The following is a 23,043-nucleotide window of genomic DNA, read 5'->3' as shown; positions in this document are numbered from 1 at the left end:
ACTGGATCCGCTATCTAAGATCCATGCATGTGTGTCAGCGTCTGTGCCCGTTCCGATTGCCAGCGAAACGTTGATCTCCTTGGCACCGCCATTCTTCTTTTCCGGGCAATTTCTAGCGATTGTCCCACTTCATCACAGTTAGAGCACGTGCGTGTCTCTATGTCACCTACGCGTGATACGGACTCGATTCCTCGTCCAGTTTGAGCATCTTGACTGCCACCGTGGAATCGTCAGTCATGTCCTCGGCTGCCACGGCCTCCATGACCACGTACTTGTTCGTTCTTAGCCATGCTTGCCTCATACTCAACTGCAAAGGCCACTAACTTCGTAGCCTGCTGCAAGTGATCTATGCGCTGCGAGTTCAGCCTTGTGAGCATCGCGCTCTGAAAGTAGCCAGGTACTGAATTGCATAGGCACTGTAGTACGTGTAGATCAGAGCACCCTGATCGCTCAGCCACGTATGTCAAGTACTGAAAATGTTCAGCCCACGTCCTGTCGCGCTACTTCTTAGCCGTCATCAACTGCAATCCTTTTGACGCCGTAATTGTCGTCATATACGGAGCCAACATCCGATTCATCACATGCTCCAGTGTGGGCGACTCCGTCATCCAGAGTGGGAGCGTCATTTCAAAGTATACTAGTGCGGTTCCTTCTCGCTTGCCATTTAGGGTGAGGATTCGGAATTCCTCCGACCAGTCGCCACCGCTCATCTGCTGAGCTGCAACCACCTTCTGTAGGAATCTAAGCCCCCACGTCTTGAAGTCTGCACTCAGGCCAGGGTATACTTCCTTGCCTGTGAAGTTCGCGAAGCTCGGCCAGTCCAGGTCGCGTGGATTTGGGACCTTGAGTCCAACGTTGATTGGTGGAACGAACTGTTCCGCTAAAGGTGGATCTATCCGCTAATGCGTGTTCGTCGCGTTCTGCGTCTGCGGTGTCGGCATCTCTGGTGCTGACGTCACCTGTGGCACTGTCCTCATTGACGTATCAAGCGACCCTACTTTCATTCGTCGGCCTCGAGCCTTAATGAAGTTTGTGACGCGCTCGATTCTGCGTACTTATGCTCAAATGAAGACGTGTCGTCGCGTTGCTTCAACTGCTTCTGAAGCTCCGCCTGGTTTGCCATGAACTGGGCTTGTTGCCTCGCCATTCCTTCGAGGAGTACTTCAAGTCTTTCCAGACGTTCAGAGCTTGCGCTGATGCTCCAGTTTTCCCTTCCGGGAGCATCGGACGCGCTTGTCTCAGAATGCGTCCCCTCGAGCAACTCGAACGGGTCTGCAGTCACGTTCAGCCCGTGGACTCGGTATCGTGGACATCACGCGATTTTGGTTGCTGTGAGGTATCGTCGGAACCCGTTGGGCTCATAACCTGTTGGGCGCATTACTTCTTTTATTTGTGGAAGATTGAAGACTGATTGCATTTAGCTGTAATGTAAGCCTGTTTTGGCAATCCAATATGCATCCTCTCCTGTGAGAGGTTTCTTAACTGCTCATCCTTCTCTTATTTCTCCGCCAAAGCTCATCTTCTCGTGAAGGGATCTTCCCAATCTCATCCTCTTCATACGACGTCACAAGATCTCCTGATCTCATGCAGATCACCTGCCAGTTCCGACACGCTGTGTATACGACGAGAATAGCTACACTCCGCGCTATAAGTTATCGACAGGGTAAGTTCCTGCCAACAACTCGGCCAATTGTTTTAATTCAGAAATGCTGTATAGATATGACACGCAATTTATTGGACAAAAAACTCTACACGTGTTAACGACATCGATTTCGACATCCTTAACAGGGCTGATATACAAATGAACCGATTTGGCACTGCGACAAAACTATCGGCAGATAAGCGTCCATACAAAAATTAAGATTATTAGAGTGATGGTCACTTTGTCGACAGCCACTGGTTTTGTGGCAGGCAGCGCTTCACGCGCCATTCAGAGTTTTCTCGGCTGTATGGCAAGCAAGCCACGAGTGCAGGACGAAGAGCGCGGGCGGATTAAGGGGCTGTTTGAGGCGAACTTGTCGAAGAGCCAAATTGCTAAGCGAACGGGGCGCTCAAGGGGGACGATCACACGCGTGGTGACGAGCGTACCAGCTGGAAAGCGTACGGTGCGGCCTCCTACCACTTCGGAGCGTGAAGTACGCCGTATTGTGCGCACGGCTGCTGCTGGCGAGTGCAGCGCTGCACGGCTGAAGGAGACGCTTGCTCTCAAGGCGTCTGTTCGCACCATACAACGCCTTCTGGAGCGCGTAGATTGGCTAAAGTACAGCAAGATGGACAACACGCTAGATCTGACGCCAGCACACAAGAAAGACCGTCTAGACTGGGCTAAGCGCAACTTACTGAAGCCTAATGGCTGGGTCTCTACAATTTTTTCAGACGAGAAAAGGTGGAACCTTGATGGCCCCGATGGATATCAGTATTACTGGCGCGATATACGCCAGCCCGTGCGCCACACTGTGCGCCATCAAAATGGAGGTGGCTCTATAATGGTATAGGGTGGGTTTAGTGCTACGGGAAAGACGGAGTTGGCTGTGCCTGTCGGCCGCCAGAATTCGGGCAGCTACGTGTACACCCTGTCGGAGTATCTTCTTCCGTACGCGCACAAGCATTACGGGACGGAATTCACGTTCCAACAGGACAATGCCAGCATTCACGTGTCCCAGAGAACCAAGGAGTTTTTCGAGGAACAAGAGCTACAGTTGATGGAGTGGCCTGCACGTTCTCCTGACCTAAATCCTATTGAAAACCTCTGGGCCATCATTTCCCGGCGTGTCTACTACAATAGCCGCCAGTACCACAATGTTGCGGAGCTCACGATTGCTGTTTTAGCTGCCTGGAAAGACATACCTGAAGCGACGCTTGCAACGCTAATTAGTTCGATGCCTAAGCGCTGCATCGAGGTGCTTGAGAAGTGTGGTGGTAAAACTCACTACTAATGCAACGTGACCATCACTCTGATCATCCTAATTTTTGTATGGACGCCAATCTGCCGATAGTTTTGTCGCAGTGCCAAATCGGTTCATTTGTATATCAGCCCTGTTAAGGACGTCGAAATCGATGTCGTTAACACGTGTAGAGTATTTTGTCCAATAAATTGCGTGTCATATCTAAACAGCGTTTCTGAACTAAAACAATTGGCCGAGTTGTTGGCAGGAACTTACCCTGTCGATAACTTATGGCGCGGAGTGTAGTAGTACAGTATTAATAAGTGCCGCCACGGCCGGGCACTCGCCCAGATATACATATCTGTACTTTTTCAATCCAGACGGTATGCATTTGATTTAAGCTCGAAAAAAACACTAGATATTCACTCTAAAGATTTGACAACATCCAAAATCATCCGTTTTAATGGGCACACGAGAAATACATCCATTTTGCACTAGATTTTAATCTGTAACCGATCGACCCTACTCCGTGTGACGTCACGGCGATCCAGGGCCGTGCTAAATGGCCATTTCGAGATTGCGTGCTTTTTCCCTCAAGGTCGACAATGCAATGAGTGCGTCGTCATTCAAGCCTTAAATGACTGCTCGAATCCGAAACGTCGGTGGGAATTTGCGGAGTCGTTGTACCCCACCATCGAGATGAATTTGAGCAAGTTACCGAAGATTTATTTGTAGAGTGAATATCGAAGCTCTCATTGGCTGGGAAGAAGGCAAACACGATTACATTTAATCGATTACAATTGCAAGCAGGAATCACACCGGAATGATAGGATAGATTCCTGTCACTTTTCCGAAGGGGGGTGTCCTCTGACGCTTCGTAAAATTAGCATCGAATTGAAATTGATGCAACAAACGCATCACTTCTCCGACGACGGATTGCTGTTGGCTAAATCGTTAAACTAACCTGCTATGTGTTAACTTGATCACGACACCGGAATTATATGCATGTAACACAGCACTCGAGTTGCGATTCCATGGTACAGTCGTGCACCTCGTATTCGGCGGGGTGGACCATATATAGTCTACGAGCTGCGAAGGAACAGATGGAATCCAAATGTACTTCTTTGTATTACCTTAATTAAGTACAAATCTCAATTACATCTTCGACACAATACCAGTGTGATGGCCAACCTTCTGAGCACCACTTCATCGCTGTATAAATATTGACGGGGGTATACTTCTCGCCTTTGTAAAATATGTCCAGCTCGGCCTCCTGCTTCTTAGTACGATAGTGGTCCTTGAGACTTTTAATAATCCCTTGGTCAATTGACTGCAAGGCGGCGGTTGTGTTGGGAGAAAGCTAGTGAGCAACGACGTTAGTTAACTCAACAGGTTCGTCGTTATGAGACGACACTCGTCGGACGAGCGCTGCGAAGCCGTGCAAAACCTTTTGCGGAGAGAGTGAGCATTCGGGACGTCTTCGTAGTCCCTCTTGCGCTTTAGAATGCTTTGGAGGGTGGAGCGCTTTTCGTGGGTTTGAAACTCTTGTGTGGCCTACTGAGTGAGCTGAGACTGTGTCCATGATGGCTCTGTGGCTGCCTTCCTGCACAATGTTTGCTTATTGGCGAGATTCAACGTAGAATAGGCGGACGGGCGACGTGTCATGGCGTTTTGCGACAAAATTTATAATGAGCTGTTGTATGGTGTGATACATCGTGGCGGAAGTGCGGCGTTTCATCCCCCCTCGAGGAGGGGAATACCATTGAGGTTATTTGGTCCAAAGGAGATGGGCAACCCATTTGCGCAATGCATGTGGCGCAATCATTAGATTGTGCAGGTTATTAAGCCATACCGGGGCCGAAAACGAGGTGCACGACTGTATGCATAATGCATACAGTGCATAATGCATTTTGAACGCGTTCGTTAACTACTAGTAGTATAAAAAGTAGTACTAGTATGAGTAACAACAAAAACGTAAATGAATCTTCGATTACATGAATGAAACATTTGGTTAAACGAAAAAACTGTTTCTATTATTCGGTAGAGTCTCAGTGACTAATAACACGAGGATGCTAGACAGACAGTCAAAAATGGCAGTAGGATAAAATCTATTCGCAGTCAAGCACAATGCGGCCAGCCAGCTTACCAGCTGCCATGCGCTCGAACACACTTGGCAGGTTATCCAGCTTCTCGATGGTGTAGGTGGTCGACACGTCGCCTGCAGCTGCCAGCTTTAGAGCTTCGATCGAGTCCTGACGGTTGCCAACGTATGATCCGATGATGCGGTGCGAGTTGAGCACGGAGCCAAAGACCTCAGCCATAATATACGTGTCCTTAGGCAGACCAACCAGTACAACGGCGCCGTGCGGACGGAGGAAGGACAGGGCGTCGGCGTAAGCGTCACCGCCTGAAGCCACAACAACGCTGGCGTGAGCTCCACGACCCTCCGTAGCCTCAAACACCTTGTCCTTTACGTTGCCCTCCTTGAAGTCAATAAAGTCCTTGATGCCGTACGAAGCGACCAACTTCCGCTTGTCGTCGCCAGAGTCGATAGCGATCACGCGGTAGCCCATGGCACGGGCGTACTGACAGGCAAGGTGACCCAGACCGCCACCGGCACCCGGGATGACGACGAAGTCACCACAGCTGCCCTCAATCTCCTTAAGAGCTTTGTATACAGTCACACCGGCACACAGAATGGGGGCGGCGGCGTGCATCGGTAGATCCGTCGGGATTGAAGTCACGTGCTCCGAGAAAGACACGCACCATTGCTGGAACGAACCGTCAACGGTAAATCCATGCAGGTCGGCGTCAATGCACGTGGATTCGTGGCCTTTACGGCAGTCCTCGCAACCGAGGCAAGAGTTGGCCAGCCACTTGACACCAACCGGGTCGCCGATCTTGAGACGAGTGTTGGTGTGTTCGGCGATAGCAGCGACGTATCCAGCACCTTCGTGGCCACCGACCAGAGGCAATTTGTTGTCCAGAGGCCAGTCACCGAGCCACACGTGCAGGTCCGTGTGGCATACACCGCTGTAAGCGAGACGGACGAGCACCTCACCGGGCTTCAAGTCTTCCGGTTGTGTGACGGGCCAGTCCTTGCGCACTTGAAGGGGGTCGTTGTTCTTTTCAAAGACAACAGCAGTCTGCGTCTTGGGGATGTCGTAATGCGACTGTGACTTGACCGAGAATGATCGGGACTGGCAACGCGGACACGTGCAGCCCATGGAATGTTGCACACAGTTGCCGCAACGGCACTGCATGTTGTGAGCTCCGGCAATCGACTTGCTGGCGGCCGTGGCCATGCGGCGAGCGGGTTGGCTGAAACGGGACACCACGCGCAACATGGTGGGCAGGATCTAAAGCTTGGGGAATTTACTGGATAAGCAGTAGCCGGTAAATGGCAGAATGAGCTCTGCAGTGAAGCAATGGATGCTGCGGCATTGGCCTTTGCAAGCAGGAGCTGCAGAATTCGGCATCTTTGTGTCCAAGCGGCACGAGGCAGCATAGAAACCTCACCCCACACCAAGCAGCGTTTTGCATGTGTCCCCAAAATGCGTTGCCACCTTTTCGGCAGCATCTTGCAACTTGCAGCAGCCCAAATTTGTGTCAAAAATATGGACCGTTTGCTGTTAATTGCGAAAATTGCAATAACTGAGCCCAAACATTTCCGACATCACTCGTTTTCTGTCATTATCAACTTCAAGAAGGTCAATACAAATATCAAGTCAAAATGAACTCAAATTCGTTAGCATGTCAAAGGAACACTCGCGTCGAGCAGAGCTGCTCTCCACTTCACTACTGCTTCTCGACGCTTCCTCTCGCAACAGCACACACTGAACACGTCGCAGCCATCGGGTACTGCCTTCAAACATCCACTGCTTTACTCGCAGTCAAGCACAATACGGCCAGCAAGTTTGCCATCCGCCATGCGCTGGAACACATCCGGCAAGTTTTCAAGCTTCTCGATCTTGTACGTCGTGTTCACATCGCCCGCAGCCGCCACCTTCAAGGCCTCAATCGAATCCTGACGGTTGCCAACATACGAGCCAATGATACGATGCGCGTTCAGCACAGAGCCGAAGACCTCTGCCGTGATGTACGTGTCCTTAGGCAGACCCACAAGCACAACAGCGCCGTGCGGGCGTAGGAACGAAAGCGCGTCCTTGTACGCCTCCCCACCAGAAGCCACCACGACTGTGGCGTGGGCTCCACGGCCCTCCGTGGCCTCGAACACCTTGTCCTTCACGTTGCCTTCCTTGAAGTCAATAAAGTCCTTGATGCCGTACGAGGCAACCAGCTTCCGCTTGTCGTCACCAGAGTCGATAGCGATCACGCGGTAGCCCATGGCACGGGCGTACTGGCAGGCAAGGTGACCCAGACCGCCACCGGCACCCGGGATGACGACGAAGTCCCCGCACTGTCCTCCGATCTCCTTCAGAGCCTTGTATACAGTCACACCGGCACACAGAATGGGGGCAGCAGCATGCATCGGTAGATCCGTCGGGATTGGAGTCACGTGGTCGGCAAAAGACACGCACCATTGCTGGAACGAACCGTCAACGGTGAAGCCGTGCAGGTCGGCGTCAATGCACGTGGATTCGTGGCCCTTACGGCAATCTTCGCAGCCGAGGCAAGAGTTAGCCAGCCATTTGACACCAACCGGGTCACCGATCTTCAGGTTTGTGTAGCTGTGGTCGCCAATAGCAGCCACGTAGCCAGAACCTTCGTGGCCACCGACCAGAGGCAGTTTGTTGTCAAGCGGCCAGTCGCCGAGCCACACGTGCAGGTCCGTGTGGCATACACCGCTGTAGGCGAGACGGACGAGTACCTCACCGGGCTTCAGGTCCTTTTGTTGCGTCACAGGCCAGTCCTTACGAACCTGCAGTGGGGCGTTGTTATCCTCGAACACGACAGCGGTTTGCGTCTTTGGAATGTCGTAGTGCGACTGCGACTTGACTGAGAACGAGCGCGATTGGCAGCGCGGGCACGTGCAACCAGTGGGGTGTTGCACACAGTTGCCACAGCGGCACTGCAGGTTGTGCGCACCAGCGAGAGACTTGCCAGAGGTCTGCATGACACGGCGAGCGGGCTGGTTGAAGCGAGACACGATGCGAAGCATGATGAAAGAGCTTGAAATTAGAAAGGGTTACTTGAAAGGGTTACTGGGGTGACCAGCAGCCGGAAAATTGGGGAATGAGTCGAATCAAGTGCGTGGCAGGCACAAGGGCAACGGCTCTTGGCGTCCCAGGGCAGGTATGGATACTATCTTGTTGCCAACTTCAATGTCCAGTCTTGCGTGTCGGCGGTAGTCGCTGGCTGCAATGACTGGCATGCTGAAGCGTTGCGCACAACTTCAATGCACCCTTCTGCTTTCGGTCGCTTACGGTCGTAGTGAGCCGGGAGCAGCTTCAACCAGACCGTGAAACGTCGGTCTGGAACGGCAGTGCTCTGCAGTCGATGCGAGATTTTGTATCCGCTGCAATTAGCTTTGCCATCACGCGAAATGCAAGGCAACGGATTGAAATGTAAGGCATGAAGAGAAGGAGCTCTTCAACGCGCGACTAGCACTTGGTTTTAGCCTTTGGCGGCTGTTCGGGGTTTAGCAAGTGAAACGCAATTCACACCTTTTCCATTATGCTGCGTGTTTTTGCATTTTGATCAGGGGTTAATCAAAATCGGTGAAGTTAATATTGTGAAAATATCACCTGTAGACCAGTTAATATAAAAAAATATCACCTAGTATTTTCTTCTGAGACAATATGATATTATTAATATCAACTTAATATTAGTTAATACGATATTATATTTTTCAATGGTTGCGTAATCGGGCTACATTAACCAATCAGATGTCGTTAACGCTCGACTAGCTGAAGTATTACTAATCAACCGTGAGTACCGGGACAATTGTGAGTGACGGCAAGGTTGGCGTTGTGTGGTGGCACTGCTGAGCGCATGAATCTAGTGCCACAGGCAGCAAGTTTATTAGACGCACGATGTCGACGAGGAGATCGGTAGAGAACAAGAACAAATGTCTTGATTTCGCTTTATCAACGTTAAACAGCTGCAAGCGTTTGCAGTTTTCCATCTCGATCGCCTTTGTCTGTGTCACAGTGAAATACTAGAGCAAATACTCGTCAGTCTTAAAGCCTACTGCTTTTCTAGAACCTGATCGAAAAAGGTATTTGGCTCCGCTCGGTTCACAGAGGTGAGCTGGCAAGAAACGTACTTAAGTGAGAAAATATCATAAAATATCATGTAGTATCTAATATTTTTCAGTTCTCCGAGCTAATATAAAAATATTATGTTAACTTTTGCAAAAATGAGTTACTATTAATATTTAATATCACAAATAGTACTATTACTATCAAAAATATCATATGATATTTGGTTACCATTAGACTTTAGCACAACCTTGGCACAAACTAAACAGAAAAACACGCGTATTTCGCGTAGAAACAGGACAAACGCGGAATATTACTTCGAAGTATTTATTGGCAAAGAATATGTTATTAGTAATACATGTTCTAATACTTTTATCGCACTAAGTATTTAGCCTTCAATTGTAAAAAGAAGCTGCTCGATACCTGTTTTCGATAATACAATGCATCTACAAAGATCACTTCGATCGCCAATGCATTTCCATTAAGCTTATATGTACATAAATGAAGTACTCTTCTCAGAAGTCCTGAGTTTTCAACGGCTTGTTGAAATTCGAGCGCTGTCGTCGCCGAAACAATTCACTGAACAGCAGTCGGAGCTCGTGATGCGCAACGACCACCATCTAAAGTTGAGGCTCTCAACAACCCTCTGCACTGCAGACTCTGCAGTTTGTGTCTGTAACGGGCCAGGTATTTAACCCCTCCAAGATCACTAGCTCGCTCTTCCCACCAGCACAGAAAGCTCCCCACACCATCACACTTCCTCCTCCACTTTGGCGACGAGAGTAAATTTGCGTTTCGAACCTCAAATCGTGCCAGTAGTACTGTAGCCCGTCAGGCCCATCTAAATTAAACTTCTTCTCGTCGGAGAACACGACTTGAGACCATTCCACAGCGTCCCAGGTCACCTTCTCTCTCGCCCACTTAAGACGATTCGCCTTTATCTCTTCGTGAGCACAGGTGAAGCCATACGCTTCTCGTACCTAAACCCAGGGTGCTTTGAAGAAGCTCTCGAATTCTACGAGCACTCAGGCCTAGCTGAAGCTGTGATTTAAGCTTTGGAGCGCTCAACTTGCCCTTCGAAGCCTCCCGGAGTAGTCGACGCTCAGCAGTAGGTGTCAGAGTTTTTGGTCTCCCTGTGCGTTTGATGGTGCTGTAGGTGTCTGGACTAGTGATGTACGCGTGCACAAGAGGCCTAGATCGTCCTAATGTCTTTGCAATGGCTCGTTCGCTCAAACCGCACTTGTGAAGTGCCGAAATCTCGCCTTTTTCCTTCTCGGTCAGCTTCACGCCTCTAGGCATGCAGTCAGCAGTCAATTCCGCACAATTTCTAGTAAACAGAACATGAAAAGATACGTTAAAATCATTATTCTCATATGCGATCAAAACCACGTCAGTAACCTGCTCAATACGGCGATGGCAGTATACTTATCGCCGCCTAGATGAGGGGGTCCACCACGTATTTAGTTGTGTCTACGGCTGTAGAGTGCTGAATGGTGTCAATCGACCACCAATCGCTTTGTTTTAAAAGGAGCTTTCCATTGGTCCAAACAGGGATTGCTTAGCTAGATTATTGGTCAAAATAGGATGAAAAGTCTGGGTGGCAGTATAATTACCGCCCGCACTGTAGTCCAATTGGCTAATAATGGGTCTGGCTCATCATATATCAGCCAATGGCATGACAACATTTCAGCACACGCTAGTTGTGCGCCGATGCACCTATTTATGTAATGGAGGGGCCCATCACATTACCCCCCCCCATCTTAAAGTTGCACTTACGCAACATAAGCGCTGATGAAGAACATTGAAGAAGACTGCTGGGACGGCGGAGGTGGCAGCAGTGACACTAGCGATATCAAGCCACTAGCGTATCAACAAGAGACACCACACACGGCAGCGAGCGTGCAGAGCGAGAAGCCATCTCAGAAAACAGCTTGGAGGCCACCGGCGCTGGCGCTGGTGTCGACACACGTGGGCTTTGATGTGCCAGGCGAGGCGGGACTAGGTTCTGGTGGAGTGGAGCTTGGATCTTTGCTCATGTCCTGAGGCACATCGTGTACTCTGCGACGTCGTGTCCGAGCGGGTAACGAATCATGCTCACGCGCAGTACGCGTGAGCTCGATTCCCACGAAGATCAAACTCCGCGACAAGCGCACGTGCAAGTGTTTTTGCAAGGAAACTCTGGCACGATGATCACCACAGACGCAAAGACTGTGCGCCGACTGGAGACTTCCTTGTGCTTGGGGATACACCCATCGTGAGACGTCCACGATGTTCCAACAGACACGAGGATCACGAAGACAGCGCGCCAGGTACTTGAGACCGCGAATACGGGGACGACAACCACTTCACTCAGTTGACTGGGCGACGATGTGCAACTACACAGAGTACGGAGACGTATCATGTAGACCAAGGCGACTGCGACGTCGGAATATAGGCGTCCTGCGAGCTTGGGTTTCACTCGTCGTCGTGGAACCTCGCGTCACTTACGCACGCACTCACTCACTCTCACTCACTCACTCACTTGTTCACTCGGCTTACTCACCGAGTTGGTCAGCGATACAGTGCCGAGTTCTCGTGTAGCTGGTCACCAGCTCGATCCCGTCGACTCCAGTTTTCTTCTTAATCATCACGGCGAGCGCCTCCGTGTACCCGCGGAGGCTGGTCGCCTTCTTCACTGCGGGTATCAACACCCAGCTCACGCTCGCTTCGAAACTGAGTGTCTTCTCGTATTCGTTCACGATATCGGGAACGCCTTCCAGCAAGCGACTACGCGGCTCCCAAGTATCTTCACCTGGGGAGAGTCCCAGCCAACGCACGCGATAGTGTTATTCCTTGTCCCGCAGGGCGCGACCCTGTGGAAACGCTTCAGTGTGCCCGTCGCGGGTAGTATGGCACTGGCGAATGTCATGGTCGACGATCCGCTCAGCGATACAACGCTGAGCACCCGAAGAATTGATCAAAGGAGGAGGACCATCTCGCTGGAAGCTTACCTCGTCGCTCGAGGACGAATCAGCATCCAGGATCTTGGACGGATGGTACTCCTCTAAACGTCCGACGTAGAACGTCGGATGTAACCGTAGTGTCGAAGCAACGTCGAGCGTTTAGGCGTCACCAATAACCTTGGTTACCGTAAATGGCCCAATAAAGCGCGGCGCGAGTTTGTTCGCGCCGAGGCTGGTGACCGCTGAGTTTCTGATACCGTCAGTTGACAGGAGCACTCGTTCACATCGTAAATGTGGCCGTGTTCTTGCGGCCCGTCTTGTCAGCATTCTCCTTCTGCTTTTCCACTGCGTCCTGCAGTGCGTCTCAAACATATCAAGTGACCGCTTGGCGTTGTAGTACGAAGTCGGAGACGGCTGCGGAGTCGATTGGTCGCGCCGCTCGCTTCGGCGCGTAGTTAGCTGACGCAAGTGCGCTCGAAGCAGTTCTGGGGATGATCGGGTTATGGTTAGCCCAAGCTGCGAGAGAGGACGTCGCGGAACGTGTCACTGCGTTGGCCGACGTGGGGACTGGGGATACACTCGAGATATTATTAGCAACCGGTGTATGTACCGGTTGACCCAGTACCGGTGTTGCCGCCGGAGACGTCGGAGCTGGAGTAGACGGATTGTCGACAGCTTCTTCCCCACCCAGAGTGGAGACACACGGCGCTGTGAGATGGTTCAAGACGAGGAGAGCAGGGACACGCGGGTGTCGCGCGTTGTTAATGAAGAAGGGCGTCAGTCCGGTCGATAGGTGTACCGCGTTGCTCAGCGCGAGCTCGACCAGACGCAGAAACCAGTTCCAGCTGGAGAACAACGTCGCGTATCTTCGAAGGACGTCTTCGAGGACGCGATTTACGCGCTCCGTCTGGCCGTCCGTTTCTGGATGGGCTGTCGTAGACATCAACAGCTTCGAGCCCAGTAACTCGAAGAGCTTTGACCAGAAGGCCGACGTGAAGCGCGGGTCGCGGTCGGAGACGATGGATTCAGGAAGGCCATGATGGCGGAAGACCGCATCAATGACGTTCACTGCGGTATCTGTCGCGGTGATCGAATCCGACACCGGAATCAGGTGCACCATCTTGCTGAAGCGGTCGACGAGCACCAAGACACCTGAACGTCATTTATCATCGAGTGGGTGCCCGAAGATGAAGTCCATCGACACCGAGCTCCAGGCCTCGGTGACCACTGGTAAAGGGGAGCCTGCGACGACGAAGCAGGTTTCACGCGCTGGCAGATCTTGCAGGTGCGCACCCACTTACGTACCCATTTATACTTATGGGGCCAATGAAAGTCGCGTGACACAGCGGCAAACGTCTTCTCGCGACCGAGATGAGCGCACAGCGGGGCATCATGAAATCCATGGATAATCCGTGAGCGCAGGTCGGGGTCGTTAGAGACAACGACACGTGGTGCATCGAAGTTGTCGATGCTGTACGCCAGCAGCTCGTCCTCAAGACGATATCGGTGGATTTTGTTTCGTACAGAGCGGGAAAGGGCTCCCAGTGTGTCGGCGCTGGGAGAGCGGAGATGCTTCAGGATACTGGAGCACGTCGAGTCATGTTCGTAAGCAGCTCGGATCTCGTCGCGAAGTGGCTTTACCGGGGAGATGCTCGTCAGGTTGACGCCTCGCACGTGGCACACTCGTCGACATCGTCTTCATCCAGCGAAGCTTGTCGACCCAATACACCGCGTGGGTCGTAGTCGGGACGCCGAGACAAAGCGTCGGCGAGAAAGTTGTTCTTGCCGGGTTTGTAGTGGACAACGAAGTTGTACTCAGAGAAGAACGAAAGCCAGCGGGCCATCCGCTGGGAGAGATGAGGACTCTTCATTGCTGTCCTCAGCGATGCATGATCGGTGTACACCGCGAAGGTATCCTCAACCAACAAGTACACTCTGAACTTGATCAGAGCGTAGCGCATCGCAAGGAGCTCCTTGTCGTGAACAGGGTAGTTGCGCTCCGCCGGCTTCATCTGTCTGGACTGGTAGCTTACGATGCGCTCCCGACCTTCATCATTGAATTGCATCAGCGCACAGCCGATGACGAAATTGCTCGCGTCGCAGACGACGTGAAAAGGCTTCGAGTCAACCGGGAGCGCGAGGATTGGGGCCTCAGTGAGACTCTTCTTCACCGAGTCGAAATCGACTTGATGTGCGGAGGTCCACGCCCATGAAACGTCTTTCTTCAACAACAAAGAAAGCGGCTGTATCAATCCGACGTAATTCTTCGTGTACTCGTGGAGATAATTTGCGAGACCCAGTCGCTGGCGCATATCAGTGGGATTATGTGACGTAGGCCACACACATATCGACGGCACTTTCTTGGGGTCGGCGCGGACGCCGTTCTTGCTCACAAAGCAGCCAAGCACCGGAATCTCCGGCGCACAGCATATGCACTTCTTCAAGTTTGCGTACAGCTTGTTTTCGCGCATCACTTGGAAGACTTGCCTCAGATGCTTCAAGTGGACTTCGAGCGCGCTGAGGCCCCCCTTAGCGCGACTATGTACAAAGATGTCGTCGAAGTAACTTGGTGCAAAATCACGGAGCCGGCGCAGCACATGGGATTCCATGCGATTGAACGTGGCGGTGGTATTCTTTCAGTCTTGTGGCATAACAAGCCACTCCTAGAGCATACCACTGGGAGTGCTTACCGCTGTGAGCGGTATGTCACCCAGCCTCATGAGAATTTGGTAGAGCCCATCGGCCAAGTCGATGGCGCCGAAGACCTCACTACCCGACATTACGTCGAGCACCATGTCCTTCCGAGGAATCGGTGTATGGGCAAAAATGGTAGCATCCTGAAGGCATGGACGATGCGCCACCCACCCGTTGCTTTATTCATATAGAAAGTTGACTGGGATGCGGCGATGTACTCTCACGCACATGACCCGCCTTGCGGCGGCTCTCAAAGAAGTCATCGATAGCTTGGACCGGATCTCGCGGGAGCGGTCACTGCCGCGTTACACAATACTTCGAGCCGGGCACGAGACCGATCTCGTGGCGAATTCCTCGGTCAGCTGGTAACTCAGCTGGAATCTTATCCGGAAAGACATCTTTATATTCGCAAAAGGACTCTTTCACTTGTTTGCCGGATTCGCGTAGTGCTTCCCAAGATTGCGCTGCGAAGCGCTTCTCGCGGGCCGACTTCGGTTCGGCGCTCTTTGGGCGCGAGGTAGCGTCGTCGTCACTGACTGCATTCACTTCTAACGACGTCGAATCGGCGTCGTTGATCATGCAGACCTGCTCGATTTCATCGTCCTTGAGGCCGCAAAGAAAGTTCTTCCAGGAGAGACCTGGAAGTCGAGTGATCGACTGCGCCTCTCGAGGTGGGTTTGCAAGCTCGGGCGCTCGTCGCCGACCGGAGGTAGTCAAGCACCCAGACCGACTCCGTCGGTGAGCTGTCGCTTGGTACGGGCTTTCGGCAAAGTTTCAGCCGACGCCACTTCGACTTCTTCTTTTGCCGCCTCGAGTGCGAACTCGAGGATGATGAGTCGCTCTTGCTGGACGAGATCTCACCCCCTCTAGCGGGAGCATTGCTCGACCGCCATCTCGTTCGACTGGGGGGGGCAGGGGGGGCTGCTCGACCACCAGTTGGTCGTGGATGACCGGTCCACGACGGTGACGTGAGGCCAATCCTTCCGAGCGACCAGGCGGTGCGTGATCGCCTCGCTCACATCATAATCACTGCGACGCTTGACCGACCGGGCCAACCAGTCAATCTCTGGTTGATAGAGCGACAACCACGGCATACCCAGGATGCTGTCAAACGCGTAATTTATCTCCATGACGAGGAAGCCGTCGTTGCTTCGAAAACCGTCGAACGTGTACGGAAGTGAATCTCGCGGAACAACGCGCGGCGTAATTTCCCATCAGCCGACTTAACAGCGACTTCCCATCTACCTTTGTGGACAGTGATGTCCGACGGGAGTACCGACAAGCACGACGTGCGAAAGAAGTTGTTGGTTGCTCCTGAATCAAGGAGCGCTCGCAGTGGTCGCCAGGCGCCGGCGACATGAAGACTGACAATGATCAATCTTGAATCACTCGGCGTGGTGGTGGCATGAAAGTGTGCATGTAGCACAGGAGGTCTAGGAGGTTGGGCTGCCACCGGGGGACCCGGACCTCCATTCCAGCCAGTAGGGCGCCCCGCACCTACTGACCCTGACCGTTTTCTGGCTGGTCAGAACTTACGGGCTCGGCATCGACATGCGAAAGCACTGGAGCTAGTGCGCGGCACTCCGCCGCACGATGACCGACCTTCAGGTAGGTGAGAGAACGATCGTTCCGAGCACCGCCCCGACGCGTTACATGACGCTGATGATTGCTCGTCGTACCGATAGCATTGATGTCCATGGGCTCGGGCGCAGATTCCCGAGCTGAAGCGGGCAGCGCGTGAGCGTATGACGCCGCAACCACGTAGTCCTCGCGTAGTGCAAGGGCAGATGCCTCTTCGAGTGTAGAGGGATTCGATCTTGTAAGGCAGTAGCGCGTCATACCTTCGCGCATACTGAGCACGAATACATGAACCTGAGAGGCCATATCGATGGGCTTGGACACGATACACGACGCGAGGTGTCGTGTCTTCTGGACGTAGTCGCGCATAGTCATCGTGCCTTGCTGAAGGGCGAAGAAGTCTGCCCGAATTGGGGATTTATCTTGCGGCGGCTCGAACGCGAGCCGAAGGTCACTCTGGAGGGTATCGAGAGTGGGGAAGGTGTTGGGGTCGGCGACCAACTTGCCGAGGGCCCATTCCTTCATTTTCCCCGGACAGCCGCGAGAGGAGGAAGTGGACCCTCGCGGAAGGCGCCTCGATCAACCTCGAGGCGATGGCGATGTCGATCTCTCGAAACCAGCGATTCAGCGGAAGTCGGTCTTCTCCGGCACTGGAGTAGGTGGACGTCTCTAGCTTCACAACGTCATTCGAGGAGATACGCGAGGGAGTTGATAGTCGCCGATTCGCAGCTCGTGCTCCACGAATTCTTGTGCCGCAACGCGCTGCTCGTCAGGCGTCGCTGAGCGCAGCAGCGACGTGACGACGGCTTCTTCGGACACCGCCGCGGGGCGGTGGAGAGCTTCCCACTCGACCCGAGAGAGATGGGGGAAAGCAGCATGGTCGAGTTCTTGGCTCATGTCGAACTTGGTCATTGGAAGGACTACGAAGTGCTACCAGGTGTAACGGGCCAGGTCTTTACTCCGTTACTTGCTTCCACTAAAGTGTTGAGGAAGCTCGCAATAGGACGACTGAGTCTTAGGTTTAAGGAAAAATCAACTCTGAATTTTATTTTTATGACCAAGGCCCACACGTCATATTCCATTTGGGCTAATAATGGGTTCTGGCTCCCCAAATATTAGCCAATGGCATGACATCATTTCAGCACGCTTTAAATCGCACCTACTTATGTTATGGCCCTTATCCTAAAGTTGCACTTATGCAACATAAGCGCTGATGAAGAACATTGGAGACTAGTACACTGTAATGGGTCTTAGTGGGTCTTAGTGGAGATACTGTAATTTACAGTGTCTGATGTAATCGTAAAACCAAAATAAGGTTTTTAAGTAGATTAACCGTGCACTCAGCCATTATCTTGTGCGATGGAACGCTGTCGTTGGTCTCCTCGTTTAGCTTAGATGTCAGCTACCCGTACTGCCTAAGCGGGGGTAATGTCCTCCATCATGCACGTTATTCAGCTTTAACCGCAAGCGCAAAGCTGAGACTGAGATGGGCGACAGTGTCAAGTTTTTCAAGATTTCAGTCTTGGCACCGTGCAATGATATTAGGCCATTCGTGGTTTACCTCCTGAAAATGTTGCGAGCAAAATGTCTTTTGTGCAACGATGGCTGTTTGCTTGTCCTTGGCTGATCTACCACATACACACACCGTCATGTAGTCGCGCAACTTGCGGAAGGTGGACTGGCAATTTACTATTCTTCGGCGCTTTGAAGAAATCAGCCAGCAATTACAATTACATGCACGCGAGCTGCCTTACGGAGAGGTTTTTTGTCCTTGTTGCAGGTGTTTGACAAGCGCACTAGCAGCTTAACATTTACGCGAAGATTTTGTGTGAGCATGCTATCTCAGGGATGTAAACTGCAGTGGGGGCGAGAATGGTGTCGGTAAATCTTGGAATAGCTGGAAAGTAGACGATGACGCCATCGATCTTGAACTTGAAGAGAGCCTTACCTGAGGCTCAAGGCTTAAGTCAAGCTGACTTAGTCGCTCAGACCCATCTGTGGCAGATTCTGCGACTGTATCTGGCGCACGTGTTAATACCACTGCTCAGTTCGTGCGTCGATCGCAGTAGACGTAGTTTAATCTAACCATTACAGTGTTATCGGTTAAGCTATAAATTATAGTACTGTAAAAGGTTTTCGAATTTGTAATACACTATTATTAAAAGTGCTAACCTGTTTTACCGATTGCCCTACCCCTATTAAATCATCAAATGTCCTATCAAATTGCAGCGATCTTTCATTGCTCTACAGTCGCCAGTACAGCCAAAATGCGACTTGTGGTGTCCACGGGTGAAGTGATCTTGTGCGTCTGTGCGCTCGCTCTCGCGCTCTACCTGTCGCCCTTTTTCATTGATGAAGTGAACGCCAATGCTTCCAACGCCTGGGAGTTTCTTCTCGTATGGGACGACGAGGAGAACTTCCTGGAGAACAAGGTGATCCGAAGCGGCTTGAATGTAACAAACCTCTACGCTATGTTCACAATGACCAAGATCAACGTGTACGAGCCATTCGGGTGGATACTCAAGGCAATCCAAGTGCAGGTAGTGGGGCTTGACTCCTGGTGGATTCGAATTGTGTCGACTGCGCTGCATTTCGTAGCTGCGGCGGTGTTGGCACGAACCTCCGCACAACTACTCAACATTATGGCGCTGCTTTCGGACATCAAAGCAAGAATTTCAGTAGATAAGGTGACGGGGCTGCGGCGAGAGAGAAATCGCTGGTATGGCTGTTGTATCAGCGCCATGATATTCGCCATTCATCCGATTCACGTGGAGGTCATCGCATGGCCGTCCGCGCAGCCTTACACACTGTGCGCGCTATTGAGTAGCCTGACGTTGTATGTCTACGTCCAAGCACTGTATCGGAGGCTATGCAAAGTCCACAATGGAAAGGTAAATGCCATTGCTAAGCTGATGAAGAGTGTGTTCGTCGGAGGTGGGCAGAGTGATCTGCTCTGTTGTGGTAAGTTCACTTCTATCACGTGGAACTCCTTTGCTTAGAAATAACTAACACTTTGAATGTCACTACAGGATTGTATCTAAGTGCATTGCTATCGAAGAGTGCCTGTATTCTCCTTCCAGCAGGTTTCTTTCTAGTCGACATCCTCGTATTTGCAACCTTGCAGCCTCTTCTTCCCAGACCAACCGCACGAGAGTATTGGACGTACATCACTCGGAAATTACCGGTAGTTGCTATTCAACTCTCGTTTATTGCAGTTACGTTGGTGTCCAACTACAACGGAATGCACCCGGACACCGACTTGTTCTCGCTCACACTTAGTGAACGAGTGTTGAAGGCGACAACGATGCCAGCGTGGGTTCTACGTCGGATCCTGTGGCCAGCGAAGCTGCGACCGCATTATCAACTTCGTCCAGGAGTTTTAAGCCTGACCAACTCGGACTACTTGCTGTCTCTCTCGGTGTCAATGGCTCTAGTTTTATTCACGATCTGGCTGTTCCGACATCGTCAAGCACCGCAACATCTGCTTGCTCTGGCATATTTTGCCATCATGGTGCTACCGGTCTCAGGCCTCATTCAGCATGGCATGGTGTCTGCTGGATGTGATCGCTACGCCTACTTTTGTAGCATTGTCTTTGTTCCTTACGGTGGATCCTTGTTGGCGCAGCTTTTTGGTGATCAGGAGGAGAACGTCAAGGATCAAGAACCCGAGAACAGTCAAACGCAGCGCAAACACGAGCATACAACAATTGGCATTAGCGCCGTGTTTCTTCTCGGTGGAACTCTGCTCTTAGTTTCGACCAGTTTAATGGGAAATTGGCGGAATCAAGACGCACTGCTCGAGTACTCACTTCGGTACGAAAGGATAGTTTTTTATTGTGGCTAAGCCTCTTCTTTTTGGGTCTTACAGTTTGTTGTTTGTACGTGGCTAGAATGGACCCTACGGACTGGAGAATTTTGGACCAGCGCGCGACATATTTCGTCACGAGTGAGCGCTACTTAAGAAGTGACGAAGAGTGCAGGCGTCTTTGGGAGCTGACGTACTATTATACTCCCGTTGGCACGCTCAAATCGGATCTCCAACGTCTCAAACTGTTGATCTGGATGGACGGAATAAATGACGTCGTATGTGATGGATACACAAAGTTGCTGGAGGTTCGTCCGGACAGTTGCCACGTGCACAATAACGTCGGTGTGTGCTTGATCCACCAAGAGAAATATGGAGAAGCACGACACGAATTCGAACAGGCGTTGCTATGTCCAGGGTACGAAGACCTGTACGCAACTCCACGCCTCAACTTAAAGAGATTGGACGAGTGGATTGCTTTAAAAGAAGAAATTTTAGCTCGAGGTGAAGAGGACAGCGTGCCACATGTTAAATCACAGATCATGTTTTAATCACAGACGCAATTGCAAAAAAACTTGGTTGCATTTTTGTTTTTTTCGACAAACGTTCACACAGGGAATTCCTTACTTAAGCACAGTCCAGAACCACACGACCGGCAAGTTTGCCGGCCTCCATACGCTTGGCAAATTGTCGAGATTCTCGACGGAATAATTCGTGGACACGTCGCCACCGGCAGCAACTTTGAGTGCCTCGATCGAGTCCTGGCGGTTGCCCACGTAGGATCCGATGATGCGGTGTGCGTTCAGCACCGAGCCGAAGACGTCCGCCGTGACCTTGGCATCTTTAGGCAAACCGACCATCACGACGGCGCCGTGTGGACGCAAGAACGACAGAGCGTCGTTGTACGCTTCTGGGTTGGACGCAACCACCATCGTAGCATGCGCACCACGACCCTCAGTAGCAGCGAGGACCTTTTCACGGACGTTGCCGTCTTTAAAGTCGATGAAGTCCTTAATACCGTACGACTCGATGAGTTTACGCTTGTCTGCGCCAGTGTCAATGGCAATCACGCGGTAGCCCATAGCGCGTGCGTATTGGCAAGCGTAGTGGCCCAGACCGCCACCAGCACCGGGAATCACCACGGAGTCGCCGCACACACCGTTGATCTCCTTCAAGGCCTTGTAGACGGTGACACCGGCACACAAGATCGGGGCTGCAGCAGCCATATTCAGGTCCTTCGGGATCGGAGTCATATGGTCGGCGAACGACACGCACCACTGCTGGAACGAGCCGTCCACGCTGAATCCGTGCTGGTCAACCTCTGTGCAGGTGTGCTCGTAGCCCTTACGACAGTCCTCACAGCCGAGACACGAGTTGGCGATCCACTTGACACCAACCGGGTCTCCAACTTTGAGGCTCGAGCGCGTGTAGTCACCGATGGCAGCGACGTAGCCGGCACCTTCGTGGCCTCCGACACACGGCATTTTGGGCTCCAATGGGAAGTCACCTTTCCAGATGTGCAAGTCCGAGTGGCAAACACCACTGTATGCCACACGCACCAGCACCTCACCGGGCTTCAAGTCTTTTTGCTGGGTCACAGGCCAGTCCTTGCGAACGGTTAGCGGGCCGTTCGTCTTGTCAAAGACCACCGCCGTCTGCGTCATCGGGATGCTGTACTGGGACTGCGACTTGACCGAGAACGAACGCGACTGGCAACGTGGACACGTGCAGCCCATGGGATGTTGCACGCAATTGCCACAGCGGCATTGCATGTTATGGGCGCCGGCAAACGACTTGGTGCCAGTTGCCGCCACGCGGCGAGCAGGCTGGTTGAAGCGGGACACGAAGCGCAACATGGTGACAGACTTTTAATGCTGGAAGTACCAGGAGAATTCGATAATGAGCATGAAATAGGCTGGAGGACTTAACCGTTGGACTAGAGCCTTAAAACATCGAATCTAGGTTGAAGCCGCTAACACACTTCAACGTGCGGAAGTTCCAATGGCGCTTCAACGTGCAACTCGCTCGTGCCATCAACAGTGAAGTTCACTGTGAACTTCACTGTGGGTTCTATATTTGTTGCCGTGCTGTTGCACAAGTTGCTGCGTCAAACCCCAAGTTTAACGCACTTGTGATTCACAAGTTGTGAATGGCTTCGACATACGAGTCGTAGTATGACACTTAACTTCAACCACACACGGGTTAATACAGTTGTAGCTGCTATTATACACGATAAGCGGTTTAACAAACTGGGCCCACGTCATCCCTTAGTGTCGCAGAACAGATGAAGCTGTCTTGGTCTAGACGAGCTCGTATATCATGATAGCTAAAGTTACTCTTACAAAAAGGTCCGTGTGTAAGTAAGTATTTTTTTCAATACCTCCGACGGAGCCAAGCCAAGCTCAGCCACCGGACCGGCGTTGTTAGTCAGGCTGCGGATCAAACAGACCTCTAATCGTCGATAAACTGACCAAATAGACTTGTCTGATCTCTCTCAAGTAAGTATTTTTTTCTATCCAATACCGATATTGGTTTTAAACCGGTACTGTACCGGAAGTCGTGCTTAAAAATTAGTCGTGCATTCGCGCTTTAGTGACGTCACAAATCTGAAATATTTTAGAAAAATCATCAGTTCTAAACTAAAACACCGGTTTTGGTGAGATCTCTGTATTTACTTTATTCTAGTATGCTTGGCTTTGAAAAATGAGCGAGTAATTTTTAAGTAGCGAGTGACTAAATTACCAATTCTCTCAGCACCCTAATTAGTCATGGCATGACTAATTACAGTGAACGGTGTACAATCTGATACTACAGAAATTCTACTAATAGCTGGTTTTACGAATATCAAATTTTGAACACGAATTGCTATGATCAAGAACCTTATGGCCCCATGAAGACCCGACCTTCGTGACATCGACCACGTCGAGTTGTGCAAATGGGCGTTGGCTGACGCCACACGACAAGTTGAAGCTGTT

At 51.5% G+C, this 23,043-nt stretch overlaps 5 protein-coding genes across 5 annotated transcripts; 1 reads left to right on the top strand and 4 right to left on the bottom strand.

Moving 5' to 3' along the window:
- Positions 1-463: 463 nt before the first annotated feature.
- On the bottom strand, positions 464-1,362 carry PITG_10294 (uncharacterized protein; the record flags this gene model as incomplete). Its single annotated transcript, XM_002902070.1, has 5 exons — positions 464-500; positions 559-872; positions 969-1,047; positions 1,095-1,193; positions 1,298-1,362. The coding sequence occupies 5 exons, from the start codon at positions 1,360-1,362 to the stop codon at positions 464-466; spliced, it is 594 nt and encodes a 197-aa protein (XP_002902116.1).
- Positions 1,363-4,265: 2,903 nt separating this feature from the next.
- PITG_10293 (alcohol dehydrogenase, putative) lies at positions 4,266-6,232 on the bottom strand (the record flags this gene model as incomplete). The annotated part of the gene is made up of 2 exons (XM_002902069.1): positions 4,266-4,429; positions 5,032-6,232. 2 exons carry the CDS (start codon positions 6,230-6,232, stop codon positions 4,266-4,268), a joined length of 1,365 nt encoding a protein of 454 aa, XP_002902115.1.
- Positions 6,233-6,768: 536 nt separating this feature from the next.
- Positions 6,769-8,007, bottom strand: PITG_10292 (alcohol dehydrogenase, putative; the record flags this gene model as incomplete). The annotated part of the gene is made up of 1 exon (XM_002902068.1): positions 6,769-8,007. The coding sequence occupies one exon, from the start codon at positions 8,005-8,007 to the stop codon at positions 6,769-6,771; it is 1,239 nt and encodes a 412-aa protein (XP_002902114.1).
- A 10,128-nt stretch (positions 8,008-18,135) lies between these two features.
- On the top strand, positions 18,136-20,090 carry PITG_10291 (uncharacterized protein; the record flags this gene model as incomplete). Its single annotated transcript, XM_002902067.1, has 5 exons — positions 18,136-18,144; positions 18,268-18,310; positions 18,514-19,224; positions 19,479-19,997; positions 20,086-20,090. The coding sequence occupies 5 exons, from the start codon at positions 18,136-18,138 to the stop codon at positions 20,088-20,090; spliced, it is 1,287 nt and encodes a 428-aa protein (XP_002902113.1).
- Positions 20,091-20,691: 601 nt separating this feature from the next.
- Positions 20,692-21,924, bottom strand: PITG_10290 (alcohol dehydrogenase, putative; the record flags this gene model as incomplete). The annotated part of the gene is made up of 1 exon (XM_002902066.1): positions 20,692-21,924. The coding sequence occupies one exon, from the start codon at positions 21,922-21,924 to the stop codon at positions 20,692-20,694; it is 1,233 nt and encodes a 410-aa protein (XP_002902112.1).
- Positions 21,925-23,043: the final 1,119 nt, after the last annotated feature.

Source organism: Phytophthora infestans, genomic scaffold (genome assembly GCF_000142945.1).
Source record: "Phytophthora infestans T30-4 supercont1.18 genomic scaffold, whole genome shotgun sequence".
Classification (NCBI taxonomy): domain Eukaryota; phylum Oomycota; class Peronosporomycetes; order Peronosporales; family Peronosporaceae; genus Phytophthora; species Phytophthora infestans.
The sequence above is the reverse complement of the archived record's forward strand: the minus strand, read 5'-3'. Positions and strand labels throughout refer to the sequence as shown.